The sequence below is a fragment of the Giraffa tippelskirchi genome, chromosome X (assembly GCF_054371585.1).
Source record: "Giraffa tippelskirchi isolate mGirTip1 chromosome X, T2T-mGirTip1v1.2.pri, whole genome shotgun sequence".
Lineage (NCBI taxonomy): Eukaryota > Metazoa > Chordata > Mammalia > Artiodactyla > Giraffidae > Giraffa > Giraffa tippelskirchi.
Window position 1 is genome coordinate 1,987,558 of NC_137289.1, and position 14,483 is coordinate 2,002,040.

The 14,483-nt window shown below is 52.9% G+C and overlaps 1 protein-coding gene across 2 annotated transcripts in view; it reads right to left on the bottom strand.

Annotated features, from left to right (window-relative positions):
- Nucleotides 1-449: 449 nt before the first annotated feature.
- MECP2 (methyl-CpG binding protein 2) overlaps nucleotides 450-14,483 on the bottom strand; it is a 51,095-nt gene continuing 37,061 nt past the window's right edge. Inside the window, exons 2-4 of one of the 2 annotated variants that reach the window (XM_081564585.1) lie at nucleotides 2,798-3,148; nucleotides 1,612-1,666; nucleotides 450-1,502 (exon numbers count right to left, since the gene is read on the bottom strand). In XM_081564585.1, the coding sequence (XP_081420711.1) occupies nucleotides 583-1,374 (792 nt within the window). In that variant the 5' untranslated portion in view covers nucleotides 1,375-1,502; nucleotides 1,612-1,666; nucleotides 2,798-3,148 and the 3' untranslated portion in view covers nucleotides 450-582. Of the gene's footprint in view, nucleotides 1,667-2,797; nucleotides 3,149-14,483 lie in introns of both variants that reach the window. The other variant, XM_081564584.1, reaches the window with a different exon arrangement.

Below are 14,483 nucleotides of genomic sequence, written 5' to 3' on the forward strand. Positions count from 1 at the left end.
TGGAGCCACTGGCCGTCTCCACCGTCTCGAAAGGATCCAACTGTCTCTCTTGCCTTGGACCTCCTGGTCCCGACATGGGTGGGCGGGGGGTAAGGGAGGCGGGGGGTGGGGGGAGCTCGAGGCCCGGCGGGGTGTGGGGGAGAGGAGAGCTGAGACTGGGGTACTGATGGCCCCAAAACCAGGAGTGTCTTCTCAAGTGCTCTCTGTCCCTAGTGACCATGTACGGGGGACTGGGTGGGAGGGAGGTGCAGGCACACCCTAAGAAGCCTGGGCAACAGCTTGTCTGGTCAGTAGTATCTGCAGCAAGCCTTGTTGAAGGAGCCTAGTTTAGAAAAGTGCAAAGCTACTTCTGGCCCTGGTTAGGTCTTCAACCTGACTGTGCTTGTCGATAAGAAAAAAACATCCCCAATGCTCCAACTACTCCCACCCTGAAGCCACGAAACTCTAAGTTTACTGAAAGAAAAAAAAATATTTTTTATTTCAGTTAATCGGGAAGCTTTGTCAGAGCCCTACCCATAAGGAGAAGAGACAACAGCTGCCTTTATTCTTGTTGGTTTGCTTTGCAATCCGCTCTGCGTAAAGTCAGCTAACTCTCTCGGTCACGGGCGTCCGGCTGTCCACAGGCTCCTCTCTGTTTGGCCTTGGCATGGAGGATGAGACAATGTCTTTGCGCTCTCCCTCCCCTCGGTGTTTGTACTTTTCTGTGGCCGGGGCCGCGGTGGCGAGCGCGGGCTGAGTCTTAGCGGGCTCCTTGGGGCAGCCGTCGCTCTCCAGCGAGCCTGCTCTTGGCATCTTCTCCTCTTTGCAGACGCTGCTGCTCAAGTCCTGGGGCTCGGGGGGGCTGGCGGGGTCCTCGGAGCTCTGGGGCTCGGGCGGGGGCGGGGGCGGGGGCAGGAGCAGCGGCGCAGGAGCCTTTGGGGGCTCCGCGTGGTGGTGGTGGTGGTGGTGCTCCTTCTTGGGGGGTGAGGAGGCGCTGCCACTGCGCCCCTTGGGGCTGCTCTCCTTGCTTTTCCGCCCTGGGCTCTTGCAGGTCTTCAGTCCCTTCCCGCTCTTCTCGCCGAGCGTGGACACCAGCAGGGGCTTCACCACCTCCTTCACCTCGATGCTCACCGTCTCCCGGGTCTTGCGCTTCTTGATGGGGAGCACGGTCTCCTGCACGGACCGGATGGACGACTCCTTCACGGCTTTCTTTTTGGCCTCGGCAGCGGCGGCGGCAACCACACTGCCCGGCTTTCGGCCTCGTTTCTTGGGAATGGCCTGGGGGTCGGCCTCCGCTTTTCGCTTCCGGCCGGGGCGCTTGATGACCATGACCTGGGCTGAGGTGGTGGCCCCACCCCCTTCCGCCTTGCTGCCCGGCGCAGCTTGGAAAGGCATCTTGACGAGCAGCTTGCCAGGACTTTTCTCCAGAACCCTTTTCACCTGCACACCCTCTGACGCGGCTGCCTTGGGTCTCGTGGTGCCACTCCCTTTGGGGCGTCCCCGACCTCTGCCAGTTCCTGGAGCTTTGGGAGATTTGGGCTTCTTAGGTGGTTTCTGCTCTCGCCGGGAGGGGCTCCCTCTCCCGGTTACCGTGAAGTCAAAATCATTAGGGTCCAGGGAGGTGTCGCCTACCTTTTCGAAGTACGCAATCAACTCCACTTTAGAGCGAAAGGCTTTTCCCTGGGGACTGTGGGAACAAATGGAGACACACAAAGAATGGTTAGAAGCTTCCACAGCAATGCTGGAGGTGGAGCACAGGAGAAGGTGGGTGGTGAACCCTCTGACGGGAGGTGTTCTGCAACTGACATGCCTGATGATACAGCTCACCAAGAGGGACATTTAAGAGAAGCTGAGATGAGCTAAAACTAGGAACTTGTGGTCCCACTTACACAGGAAGCAATCGGGCCACCCGGTGGCCATAGGTGCCCATGCAGCCTGCTGTTACCTGGATGCCCCCAGGAGTTGCACTCCTCAGCCCCCCAAAGGGGTCTGGCCCAGGGACCCTGTCTACCTGCCGGACTGAACTCTCCAGGAATCAGTTTCCTCATCCGCCAGTAGGAAGATGCTTTGCTCATCTTTATCTGAGTTACTGGAATTAAATGAGACTGTCTACGAGTGACTTTTGAAAACGGCTAACCTGTTTGGAGTCATCTAAGGGGGATAAGTGAAATGAACATAGTCACACTCGTCCTCTAAAGATCTGGCTTGAAAGTGACTCTGTTTCAACAGGTCATACCCGACCACCAGCCCACAGCTGGACAAAGGCCAGAAGGACAGTGGGACAGGTCCCAGAGGGACAGGTATATCTGTATATACCTCCGAGCCCATCTGGGGCTCTCTCTAGGCTGTATCGGACAGCCTCCCTTTCCCAGTATGCCTCACACAACAGAATGAACTCTATGAATTCGTATTTGTCAGGGCTCATGAAGTATTGGCACAGAAGGACTCTCCCACCAAGAAGAGGTTCCTAGGTTCTGAGGACAGCCCCTCTGCTGGGAAATCAACAGCAGAGTGTGCATGGTGGAACTCTGTGTCCCCAGTGCTATTCTTCCTCCAGACAAGGCCCTGATGGACATCTCCGTCAGGGCAGTGACTTCCCCAGGTGGTCATTCCAAGCATACCTGGTTGCACCCACCAGCAGTGGTCACTACTGAAGACCCGACCGGAGGTGGGGTTACACACACACTTTCTTGATCCATGAGCCACAAGGAGCTAACACTCCAAGGGGTCCCCATCAGTTTCTTAGTGGTGGTCCCTGACTCCCTGCCCCCCCACTAGCCTTCCCTGCTCTGGAGAGAAAGGAATCACCCTCACTTACTTGATCAAGTACACATCATACTTCCCAGCGGAGCGGCCAGATTTCCTTTGCTTAAGCTTTCGGGTCCAACCTTCGGGCAGAGTGGGGTCATCATACATGGGGCCCCGGTCGCGAATGATGGAGCGCCGCTGCTTGGGGGACGCAGAAGCTTCTGGCACAGCTGGGGCCGAGCCTGACCCTTCTGAGGTCTCTGCTTTGCCGGCCTCTGCTGGCTCGGCAGAGTGGTGGGCTGCTGGCTGCAGGGGCTCATGCTTGCCCTCTTTGTCTTCTTTCTTATCCTTCTTCACCTTTTTGAACTTCAAAGGTTTGTCCTTCAGGCCCTGGAGATCCTGCTCTTCGGACTTTTCTTCCCTGAAGTGTTAAACAAGGATGTCAGTATCACAGGGAACAAACTGCTGTGCAGAAAAAAGTGGGCGCCAGCAGGTCTGGGGTGCCCTGACACGGGCAGGGCCCTAGGAGAGGGGCTGTCCTGCCAGCATCCCCCAAATCGAGATGCCCTTCCCCTTCCCAGATGACTTGAGAGGCTGGGGCTGCTGACAGTGACGGCCCGCCGCACCCTACCGACACTGTGATCACCCCGAAGCCCATCCCTAGCAGGCTTGCCCAGATGGCTTCTCAGTGTTACGAGCTAGGGCCTCTGGGTTGGACGGATGATGAGAGGTTCTCTCGCCCGCTGGAGAGGGACCTACTCACCAAAATGGAGGGGGCTCCTCTTCCCCAAGGCCTAGCGTGAGTGTTACTCTAAGCTTTTGTGTTTGGGGTTTTCTCAAAAGGGTGTTCAATGAAAACAACACAGTACACCTTGGTGATGAGAAGAGCCCAACACTGCCCCTGGGGAGGTGGTACAGAGTGCAGCGCTGATGAAAAACCTGCAGATTTGGAGTAAGCCACACCAAGCTCAAATCGTGACTTTTTGCCATTTCCAAACATGGATTTGCACAAGTGACTTCAACGTCCCGTGCCTCAGTCTCCTCATCTTGCCCTGGGTGCCAACACCCTAGACAGAGAAAAGTCACAAAGGCACTGTCTAAACAGTGGGATGGGGGCAACCAGACACTGCTGCCCAGGGTTCTCATGTGAGAAGAGGAGCAGTTCCCTGCTGGGGAAGCCTTTCTCACCAGACTCTCCTGACAACGCGGGGCTCTGGCACTGGGACGTGCCTGATTCCAGGGCGGGCGCCTCCCCATTCCCCCATGTTGACAGACCAGCTCCTCCCCTATGTGTGGGTCCCACCCAGTAGGGCCCCCTCCTTATCTCTTTGGACAATGGTTGATGTGAGGCCCCAGACTCCAGGATCAGAGTCTGGCCATGCTACTCTCGTGGCTGGGCCAACAGGGTGAGAGCATCTCACCTGGGCCAGGGAGGCCCAGAAATCAGAACTGTGGGCTCAGAGCCAGTCACTTGCAAAGCCCTCTCTTAGAAGCTCACCTTGGAAAAGAGCCAGACTTGTCTGTATTCCAGATCTCAGCCTCAGAGTCCCCGGGCCCGTGCGGCTCCCAACAGCCCACCCCAAGTGACCTCCCTTGCTGGCCACGCCCTGGAGACTGCCACCAAGGCACCACGGCCTGCTCTGGCCACAAGACTCGAATGACATGGCTCAGTCCCCAAAGGTGAGTTTGCACCAGGAACTCACAGGTCGGGCCCAGGGAGACGGGGCGTGGAAAGGGCACACCCCGCCCTACCTATCCTGGCTGTCTACAGCAGAGCTCGAGGGTGAGCCCAGGCTTAGCTCTGTGTCGAGAACCCAAATAGTCCCGGGCCACAGCAAAACGGCCCCAGTGGCCAAGTCTGGCTTGTTCAGAGCCCTCATGTGCGTTTGCGGATACTGTAACTACGGTGAGCTTCGGCATGAACCACGTGCCCCAGGAATGTCCCTTAGGTACCAGCAAGGGTGTCAATGCCATCTAGGGCCAGACCTTCTAGAAATCTACCAGGAAGACATACCCACGGAAACGCAAAACAACATTCTGCATTTGAGCACGATGCTATTGGCGACAGCATTCTTTTTACTGGCCCAAGACTGCGGCCAATCCAGACAGGCACCGCCCGAGACCTACTGGGCCACACTGACACATGTGCACCATGGAGAGCCAGGCAGCCTGAACCCCAGGGTGGGACCCCCAGGAACCACTGTGAGGACTCACGGTCCACGGTAGGCCACCCTCCAGGGGAGAAACGGAGGAGACTTTAGGAAGCAGAGAGCAGAAATGCACGGAACTAGTTCAGCACGAGGTAGGCGGGACTGAGGTGAGGAATGGCACAGGGCCAGAACTCACCAGGTGTGCCGGACCGGAATTTCATTTTCTGAATCACGTAAAAATTTACCTAACCAAAAAGAAAATGAAGACAGAAGGGAAGAGACTAGAACACGCCTAGCATCCATGGAGGGGAAGCAGGCTGGCTCAGGTCCTAGGCCAGCCTGTGCTGGGGAAAGTGAAGGTCCAAAAGCATGAACTGCTTCGACTACAGTGAAGAAAAGAACCCGCTTGGCAACGTCGGGGGGGAAGGAGGGAAAGACAGAAAGTGAGGGAGGGTCTCAAGGGTCTTACAAGGAAAAAGGTTCTGGGCAGCAGGGAGGCCTCAAGGTGGGTCATGGAGCTGTGTTGGGTTTGATTCTGGGTGTGATGGGATTCCTTCAGCTGTCGTGTGGAGAGTGGCCTGCAGGAGACCCCAGAGGGCAGCAGGCGGCCTGGGGGACTCTGAGGCCTGCTGGACTCCTTGCCACAGCAACCCTGCAGCAGCGTCACGTTGGTGATCTGGGGCAGGGGATGGCAATTCCTCAGGGGGCGATGCCCACGGCAGGGCAGACCGCTCCAGGGGCTCTCGAGGCACAGTCCCGGGTGAGGGTGGTGGGGACTCGGGACGTGACCAGGAGGTGGAGCAATACAGCTGGCTGGTGTGGGGACAAGTGCCACCAACTGAGGATGGGGGAACCTGGGCCAGCAGCAGGGCAGAGAGACAGCCAGCCCTGCAAGGAGGAACTGCAGGAGCAGCTAACACCGCATTATAAGCTGTCTCCACCTCAACACAAAGGAACAACTAAAAAGAAGCTCAAGGAGGGGAGGAGAGAATTTTTCGGCCACCAAATGGGGAGACTCCTGTGTCCAGACTGTGACTTGGCCTAAATGAATTGTGTGGGCTTTGAAAGATTTTTATTACGATCACATAGACATAATGTAAAATCTGCCCTTTCACCTGTTTCTAAGTGTTTGATAAATGAGTTTTTAATAGCACCAAAGATGGGAATAAGACAGCCTTTAACTATCTATGATGTCCTGGCTCTTTAAATTGAAATTACTTGAAGCCGCTATGAAAATATGGTGATTTTCAATTCTGTGGACTGACGGGCACAGAGGTGGTTCGGTATTTTGATTTTCTGACTGCTACTGAAAACAAATAAAAGCCCACAAAGAAGCCTGGAAGCCATTCTGCTGGGCACGAAGTGGAGGCAAAAAGGGTGCCAAACAGGTAATCCAAGTGAGTTACCCCTGGCTCAGCTGCCTGCTCAGTGGCAGGGTAACCTGAAGGAGGGAGGCCAGGCAAGTACTCGAAGCCCCCCAGCAGGAGGGTTACGGGGTTTGTTAAAACACAGTTTCAAAGAAACCAAACAGCCCTCTCTCTTCATCCCCCCTTTCATCAGACTGTGTATCTCTGTGTGCATGCGCACGCACACACACACAGCCCCGGAGAGGACCGTGAGAACTGAGCACCTAGTTCTTAAGTTCATCCATTTGAGACTTGCAGGTATCCACCTGATCAATTCTTCAATGTTACGGGTCAAAAGAAAAGCAGAGATAACCAGACAAGGTCACCTGTCCAAGGTCACGCCTGAGATGACATGTGCTCATCAACGGCCCTTGCTCGGAGTCAGCTTCAGTTCGGGGCGGGGAGGCCAGGGTAGAACCAGACTCACTCTCTCCGCTTCAACTGCTCCCCGTTTGGGGGAGTGGATGAGGGGAGGCAGCCAAGGGTGACCCTGTCCTCTGTCCCAGGCACAGAGGAAGGCCAGACACAGTGGGTCTTCAGGGCTGATGACGAGTGTTCTGGGCAAGGCAGACCAGGGAGCCTGGGTGACCCCAGCAACAGCTCTATCCCGCCACCACTGGGACGCCCCTCCCTGGAGGAATGAATGAGTTGGGGTAAGCCCTGTGTGTCACCCTGGTTTTCGACTTCTGAGAGGCCTTCTCTGCTCCCCGCAGCACCCCAGAGAGCACACGCATCCTCTTTCCTGTTGTCCCCCCCCTCAGGAACCGTGTGCCAAGGGACGATGACACCCCCTGGGCATCAGCTTCAAGGAGGCAGCCAGGACATGCCGACTATGGGCACCTGGGCCCTGGGGATGGCAGGAGAGGGTGCCGGAGTGGCCACCGAGGGCCCAGGAAAGCTGAGAGTGACACCTACAGTGACGGAGAGTGTGTAGCCATGGAGGACGGTCATGCTGAGGGGGCAGGTCCACGGATTGGCTCCCCGCAGTGAGGCAGAGAGACCTGCAGAGACTCCTCTGGCTGAAACTACCAAAACTGACGGACTGAATGACTTCCAGAAGATGCTACAGAAAACAGTGCTTACAAAGGTTGACCGATACTCACAAGCTGGCCAGAGACTAAGGAATACGCAGGCTAAAGAGGCCGGGAAGGGAGGGAGGGAGTCCTGTTCGGCGAGGACTCCAGCAGGCACCCTGCGGCTGGCCAGCAGAAGAGCTGGGGACAGGGAAAACTGGCAACAGCAGCACCTCCTGAGGCCACGAGGAAAGGCCTGGAAACAGAGGGGCATCTCACACAGCGGCGGGCATGGACTCTTCAGGACGGGCTGCAGCTTGGGGAGAAAAAGGGCTGGTGACTGAAGACATGGGCCACCCAGGAGTGCCACGCCAGCCTGGACTGGCTCCCTTGTCTGAAGGCAGCCGGGGAGGTGATGCTGAAGTCCTCGAGGGCTCCAACTGCCCCAGATGGATGCTCGGAACAGAGTCAGCCTTCAGGCCTCAGGAGGGTGATGGCGCACCTGCCCAGGGCACAGGGGCAGCATGTCCGCAGAGGCAGAGGTGACAGCAACATGACCGGAAACTGTGCTGCCTGATACCAAGATTTCGAAGCTGTTTCACCCAAACTGTCTCACAATTAAAGAGGATGCCTTCACTTCACATGAATATATTGAGAAAAGGCTGGAAACCTTGCAGAAGTGCCTTCTTTTAGTGGCTCAAAGCACCACAATATTTTCAATAGCATTATGCTCTAGATGGTACAGCTACGAGTGTGAAAGAAAGTGTTGACATGTTTCCCTGTGTTTAAAAAAAAAAATCACTTCCAAAGGCAGCCTTGCCCAGGACCCAGTTTTTAATATCAATGGAAAAACTAACCTGTGCAACGCAGGGAAGGAGGCACCAATCTGGGGGTCAGGCGAAAACCAATCAGCTGATGTTGATGCCACTTGCAAATGCCAACAGAGCCTTCAGTGAGCCCTGGTGCTCCTTTAACCACAATGGTTACTGGTTTTGTGAGCTCTGATTACCAAATCACACAGGTTTCTCATGGTCTACCCCAATCCAGTTTTTCCCATAACAACTTCTGTTTTTCAATGTGTGATTAGCAGAACACATGATCTGGGGAGGAAATGTACATATCACATTGAAGCAGAAGGGCTACGCATATCTTAAACATCTACAAAGACTGAGAGAAGGCTCTTGTGTAAATAAAATCATTTGCTAATTATGCTGGTGAAACAAAAAACGTTAGATCAAATCCTTGCTTTGATCTAGCAAAGGAAAAAGATTTGCAGGAATCTTGACTTCAGTCCAAATCACTGTATCCCAAGGGGTCTGATGGCGAGAACTGACTGTATTTTCCTAATGAAAGGAACCTCCAGTAATCATGCGGGAGGCAGCCTTGGGACGCAGTACCAGGCACTCTTTGGACCCAAGGCTCCTGTGAATTCCAGGGGTGTGATCGCTGATATCTGGCACCTGCACCGATCAGATCATGGCAGCTCAGGTGGGACTACTCAACCCCCAAGGATTTCAGATTAAAGACAGACAGACCACAAAGCCAGGTGAAGGCTGCAGCTGAAAAGGTATTCTTCCCTTGAAGTGGAATTCAGGCTCCCCCAGAGTGAGCTCAAGGATACTTCCAGAGCCCCAGTGACATCCTGATATTTCCTAATTTCAGTCATGCTTGTGTCAGGCCCATCTTGGGAGATGCGTGTATCAGCACCTTTCATTTCCAGTCAGCCACCCCATGGAGCCCGGTCAGGAGCCCAAGCCTCACTACAAAGCCACGAACCGGAAGGACGAGGGGGCGGCTACTTCCCCATGTCAATAGTCTGGGACCCGAGGCGAGAACAGGCCTCCGGGCAGAGGCTGCTTCTGTCCCGAAGAGTCACTCCTTGGGGCTTCCAATTCTTTCTTCCTCCAGTACGAGCTGCAGTATCTCAGAATCCAGGAGGCTTCTCTGCACGAATCATCAAGGCAGCAGCGCTGTGAGTTGCTAGCTTTGGCCCCTTTAAAGATGTGAGAGCAATCAATCTGGCACTGCAAGAGGGTCTCAGGGGTCTCTGCACAGGAGGAGGAGGGACGGGGTTGTGCTTGAAGCCTTCATTGGTGGAACCTGAAGTTTAGCGGCCCTGTTCTGAACTCAGTGTATTTTTTAATACCTCAGTTTTTAGAAGATGCAAGAAACTATGCTTTGAAAAGCTGTATAAAACACAGTTCGTGCCGCCCAAAGATAGAACCCTCCCCAAATGAAGGCAGTCAGTGCCATACAGTAAGTCTCATTGTCACAGCACGAGACCACCACATGTGGGAAAGATAACCAAGTTTGAAAAAACACTGCCACTGTGGACAATAGTCAGGCAGTCCCTCAAAAAGGTAAACGTGGAGTTCCCATGTGACCCAGAGATTCCACTCTGAGATATGGACCCCGGAGAGTTGAGAACAGGGACTCAAACAAGAGTCTGTGGATGACGATCTTCCTAACAGCACACATCACAGCAGCCAGAAGGTACCAAGAAGCACCCCGAGTGTCCATGGACAGATAATGCAGAAACAAAATGTCCATCCATATGACGGAATGTCATTCAGCTTTAAAAAGAAGGAAACTCGAGAATTCCCTACTGGTCAAGTGCTTAGGACTTGGCACTCTGACTGCCAAGAGCCTGAGTTCAATCCCTGGTCAGGAAACAAAGATTCCACAAGCCCCATGGTAGTCAAAAGGAAAAAAAAAAGAAGGAAACTCTGACACCTGCTAGAGCATGGATGGATCATGAGCTGAAGATGTTAATGCTAAGTGAAGTAAGCCAGCCACAAAAGGACAAATATTATGAGATTTCATGTATATGAAATATCCAGAAATAAGAAAACCCAGAGACTGCAAGTAGGATATTCACTGCCAGGGGCCATAGGTAGGATGTAATAGAGAATGACTCCTAATGGACACAGGGATTTTTTTTTGGGGGGGGGGTAATACAAATATTCTGGAACTAGATAGAAGCAATGGTTGCACAACATTTGTTGCTGTTGTTCAGTCCTTAAGTTGTGTCTCTTTGGACCCCATGGACTACAGCACGCCAGGCTCCTGTCCTTCACTATTTCCCAGAGTTTGCTCAAACTCATGTCCGTTGAGTAGGTGATGCTAACCATCTCATCCTCTGCTACCCCCTTTTCCTTCTGCCTTCAATCTTTCCCATTGAAGAATGCACATTACAAATGTACTAAATGCCACTGCACCCTTTAAATGGGTGAATGTCATGGTATGTGAATTCAATCTTAATTTTTGTAAGAACTCACTAAAATGATAGCCGAGTTCACCAATTACCCTAAATTGCTATGGTAGGTTTTCCGATGCTCTGCCGAGGAGCTTTGCTGTCCATTCAAGAGAAAGAGGTGAGTGTGGGGACCTACGGGGACACATGGTGGACTGGACCACGCTGACCCAAATGAAATCTCCGAAGCTCAGAACATGGTAACCATGACGGTCAGAAAGGAATTTCGTACAAGAAGTTTAATGACTAGGCATGTAGCCAAGTTGAAGGTTGTTGGCTAAATATTCTGAGGGCGTTTGATCAATCTTTTTCTTTTTAAATTGTGGTAAAATGCATGATACAAAATTTACCATTAGCAGCACTTAGTACATTCAAAATGTTGTGCAAGCATCACCACTATTTAGTTTCAGAACCTTTCATCACCCCCCCAGAGGAAACCTCACACCCACTAAGCAGGTACTTCCCCAGCACCCCTTACTCCCAAGCCCCTGGCAGCCACTAATCTCCTTTATGTCTCTATGGATCTGCTTGCACCTTTCATATAAATGGAACCATACAATATATGGCTTTCTGTGACAGGCTCCTTTCACTCAGCATAATGTGTTCAAGGTTCTTCCATGTTGTGGCATGTATTAGAACTTCTTCCCTGAATAACATTCCACTGTATAGACACACCGCACTGTGTTCATCCATTCATCTGTTGATAGACATCTGGGTTGCTTCTACCTTTTAGCTGCTGTGGATATTTGTGTACAAGTTTTTGCACAGGTGTATATTTTCGATTCTCCTGGGTCTTAGAGTGGAATTTCTGGGTCAAACTGGCATTCCATGTGTAATCTTTTGAGGAAACGTCAGGCTGTCTTCCATATGGCTTCCTCTAGGGGTGATGAAAATGTTCTAGAACTTGATAGGAATAAAGCGGGGTGGCAGAAACGGCTTCTACTCTGGAATTCCCAGCAAGAAGGGGCAAACTTTGAACACAGTTGTCACAACCAGGACACTGGGAGTGAGGAGGGGTGTTTCACGTCACGCCCTCATTCACTCTGTAGTGGACACTTTGGCAACAAGACATGCTTTCTACCTGCATCTGTTTCTTCTCTTTCTCCCAGTACAAAAAATCTTATAAAGCAAAGAGTCAATAATGAAATCATAGCGCTTTTGATGAGTGTTGTCAGAGGGGAGATACCAGGAGCCAGGGGAGGTCGATCGCAGCACCAGGGGAGAGCTCCGGAAGGTGGTGTGGCTTGCTTGGGGTTGGAAGGATCGGGTCCCGTGTGAGAAGCTGGTAAACTTGTGGACCATGACTAAAGCCAAGCTGGGTGGCTTCACCACCCGTCATTCCCATGTAGGTCACCGCAGAGGGGCTGGATAAACACACTAAGAATGAGAGGAAACCCAGAACCCAAGTCTCATGACTGACATTTTTGTTACTTCATCTCTTCCCGGCCTCCATATCTAGCTACTTCTCTCCCACCATGTTTCCAGGCCCCTGTGCACATCCGTGCTGTAGACTACTCATGTCAAGCCCTCCCACAAACAGATGGACGCTCATCAGGGCAAAGTTGGCCTCTGGGGTCCCCTCGCCAAATACCCCCACAGCTTCAGGTCCCCACAGCCCGTGTGCACAGACACTCAGGTCGCGCCTGCCTCTCTGGTTCCCAGCAACAGACTCCCGCAGCTCTCGCCTGCCACAGTTTTTCTCTCAATACCGTTTGTCTTCCTCTCACTAGTGGAGGTCACCCCGCAGCTGCAGGTCTGACAGGCTTGCTTCCTGATGACGACACAGGAGCTGCTGAAGAAAAGGAGCAACAGAAGACAAAAAGAAGGGGTGGCACCCATGGATGAGGCACCATGAGTGACACCAAAGAGGGACCTGCCAGAGGGTGGTCTGGGACAGCAACCCCCCCTGCCAGCAGAGCCCAAGAAAATCTTCAAGGTCACATGGGAGGGGCCTGGAGCCAGGCTGGCTGAAAAGCACGGTCTGCCCATGGCAGACAGAAGGGCCGAGAAGCCTGCAGGACAAGGGCACCAGCAGGCTGCGGGGTTTCCGTGGGTCACCAGCAGGGACTGAATCTCGCTCCCCAAAACAACTCTGGGGACTGGTGAAAAAGTGAGAAGACACACATCAGTAAGTCAGCGGTGGCCCTGTGTACAAGCACTAACGGGGTAGAAAATACAATGGAAGACTGACTTCCAGCCCACCGGTGGAGAGTCGCCTGGAATCTGCACCTGGGAAGAGCTGAAGACAACAGAGGGTGGCAGGGCTGGGACGTGCTTCCGGGGACCCCACATCAGCAGCCACACGACACGATCAAGTCACTGCAGATGAGAGCATCCAGTCCAAATGGTAGCTTCCAACCTCCCACGGACCTGCTCTCTCCCGATCCCAGAGAAGATGGGGAAACACACAGACAGCGAGGAGTGGGAAGGGCAGACTTCATTCGCGAAGGCAAGGGATGTAACATTGCACGTAGCACATGCCACAACCTGGCAGCTGAGGAAAGGGCTCCGGAGAACAAAGCAGCTGCAGGACTGCTCCACCCCTCGAAGCCATGTCAGGGAGCTCACGAGAGCCCTGAGACCTCTCCTCCACTAAGCTGGAACGGAGGAACTGGGGAGGCATCTGTCACTCTTGAAAATTCCTTTTGAACTGGAACAGAATTGCTTTACAGGGGTGTGCTGGTCACTGCAGAGTGACAGAGTGAACCAGGCACAAGCACAGGTATGTCCCAGGTCTAGTAGCCAGCAGGCCAGGCCAGCCCTGCAGGAGGTGCCTGTGCTTGGGGCCACCCAGCTCAGGGAACCAGCAGGAGCCTGGGGTGCCCCCTTCCAGGAATGGCGTGCATGTCCTTCAAGGGGCTAGAGCAAGCCCTGACATAAAACACTAAACACCGTTCCTAAGATAGTGACTCCAGATGCGGCCAAAGAGTCCCCCTGCCTGCAGTTCCCCTGGTTGTGCAGCTTGGTTCTGACCACAATGGACAAGCTCACGACAGCCCAGAGGGGAAAGCACCGAGACAGGGGGGTGCCAGCAACCAGGAGACAGCCAGAACTCCTCTGCTGCAGCAAAGCCAACAGAACGACCGGACGGAGCCGTCGAAGCCTGAGCCAAGTTGACAAAAAACCACACGGTACCTCTAGAAACATTTCATGGCCAAAAGCAAAAAAAGAGAGAGATTGGGGGGAGATGGCTCAGGAAAGGCAAACTTTCACCAAGGAGCGAATACACAGAAGAGAAGGAAATTCCTCACAATTTTATAAGAACATGTTCTCAATAAGAGTTCAAAGATGAGAAGATAAAACACAGTAAGATGAAAGGGCAAATTCCCAACCTAGGGAAACAAACTGCAGACCAAGACGCACCATTATGGAACTAATAAATACATTTAAAAACAGCCAGAAACAGAATATGCATAGCTGAAAATCCAATCAGACAGTGTATGCAGATGAAAGCGATAAAAGCAAAAGCAATTAGAGTGACGCTAACAGCATTGGAAGAGAGACAAAGATAATCCAACATAAGGATAATTCGTGTCCCTGCAGTAGGGGACCCCAAACGGCACATAGACACCATCAAAGATATATAAGAGAACTAACTTGAGACAAAGGTGAGCTGCATCTGCAGCTGAAAGCACACACCATGCTTCCCAAAAAGGTGATAAAAAAAAAAAAAAAAACAACACCTCATCAGTGAGAGGGATGGTGGTCAATGTCCTGAACATAAAGGATAAAGAATTCTTCAGGTGCCTCAAGGGATCATGTAAAGAGGGGTCCAGGCTTAAGGACTAGCAAAAGCCAAGGCCCCAACTCCAGGAACAATCTGGCACATTACAGGAAATGCAAGAATGATGGGCTGGAGCCAAGTGTGCAAGGCGGAGAAAAGAAGCTCAACATGAGGCAGGCCTGGCTACCTCATTTGCAGGACCCAGTATCA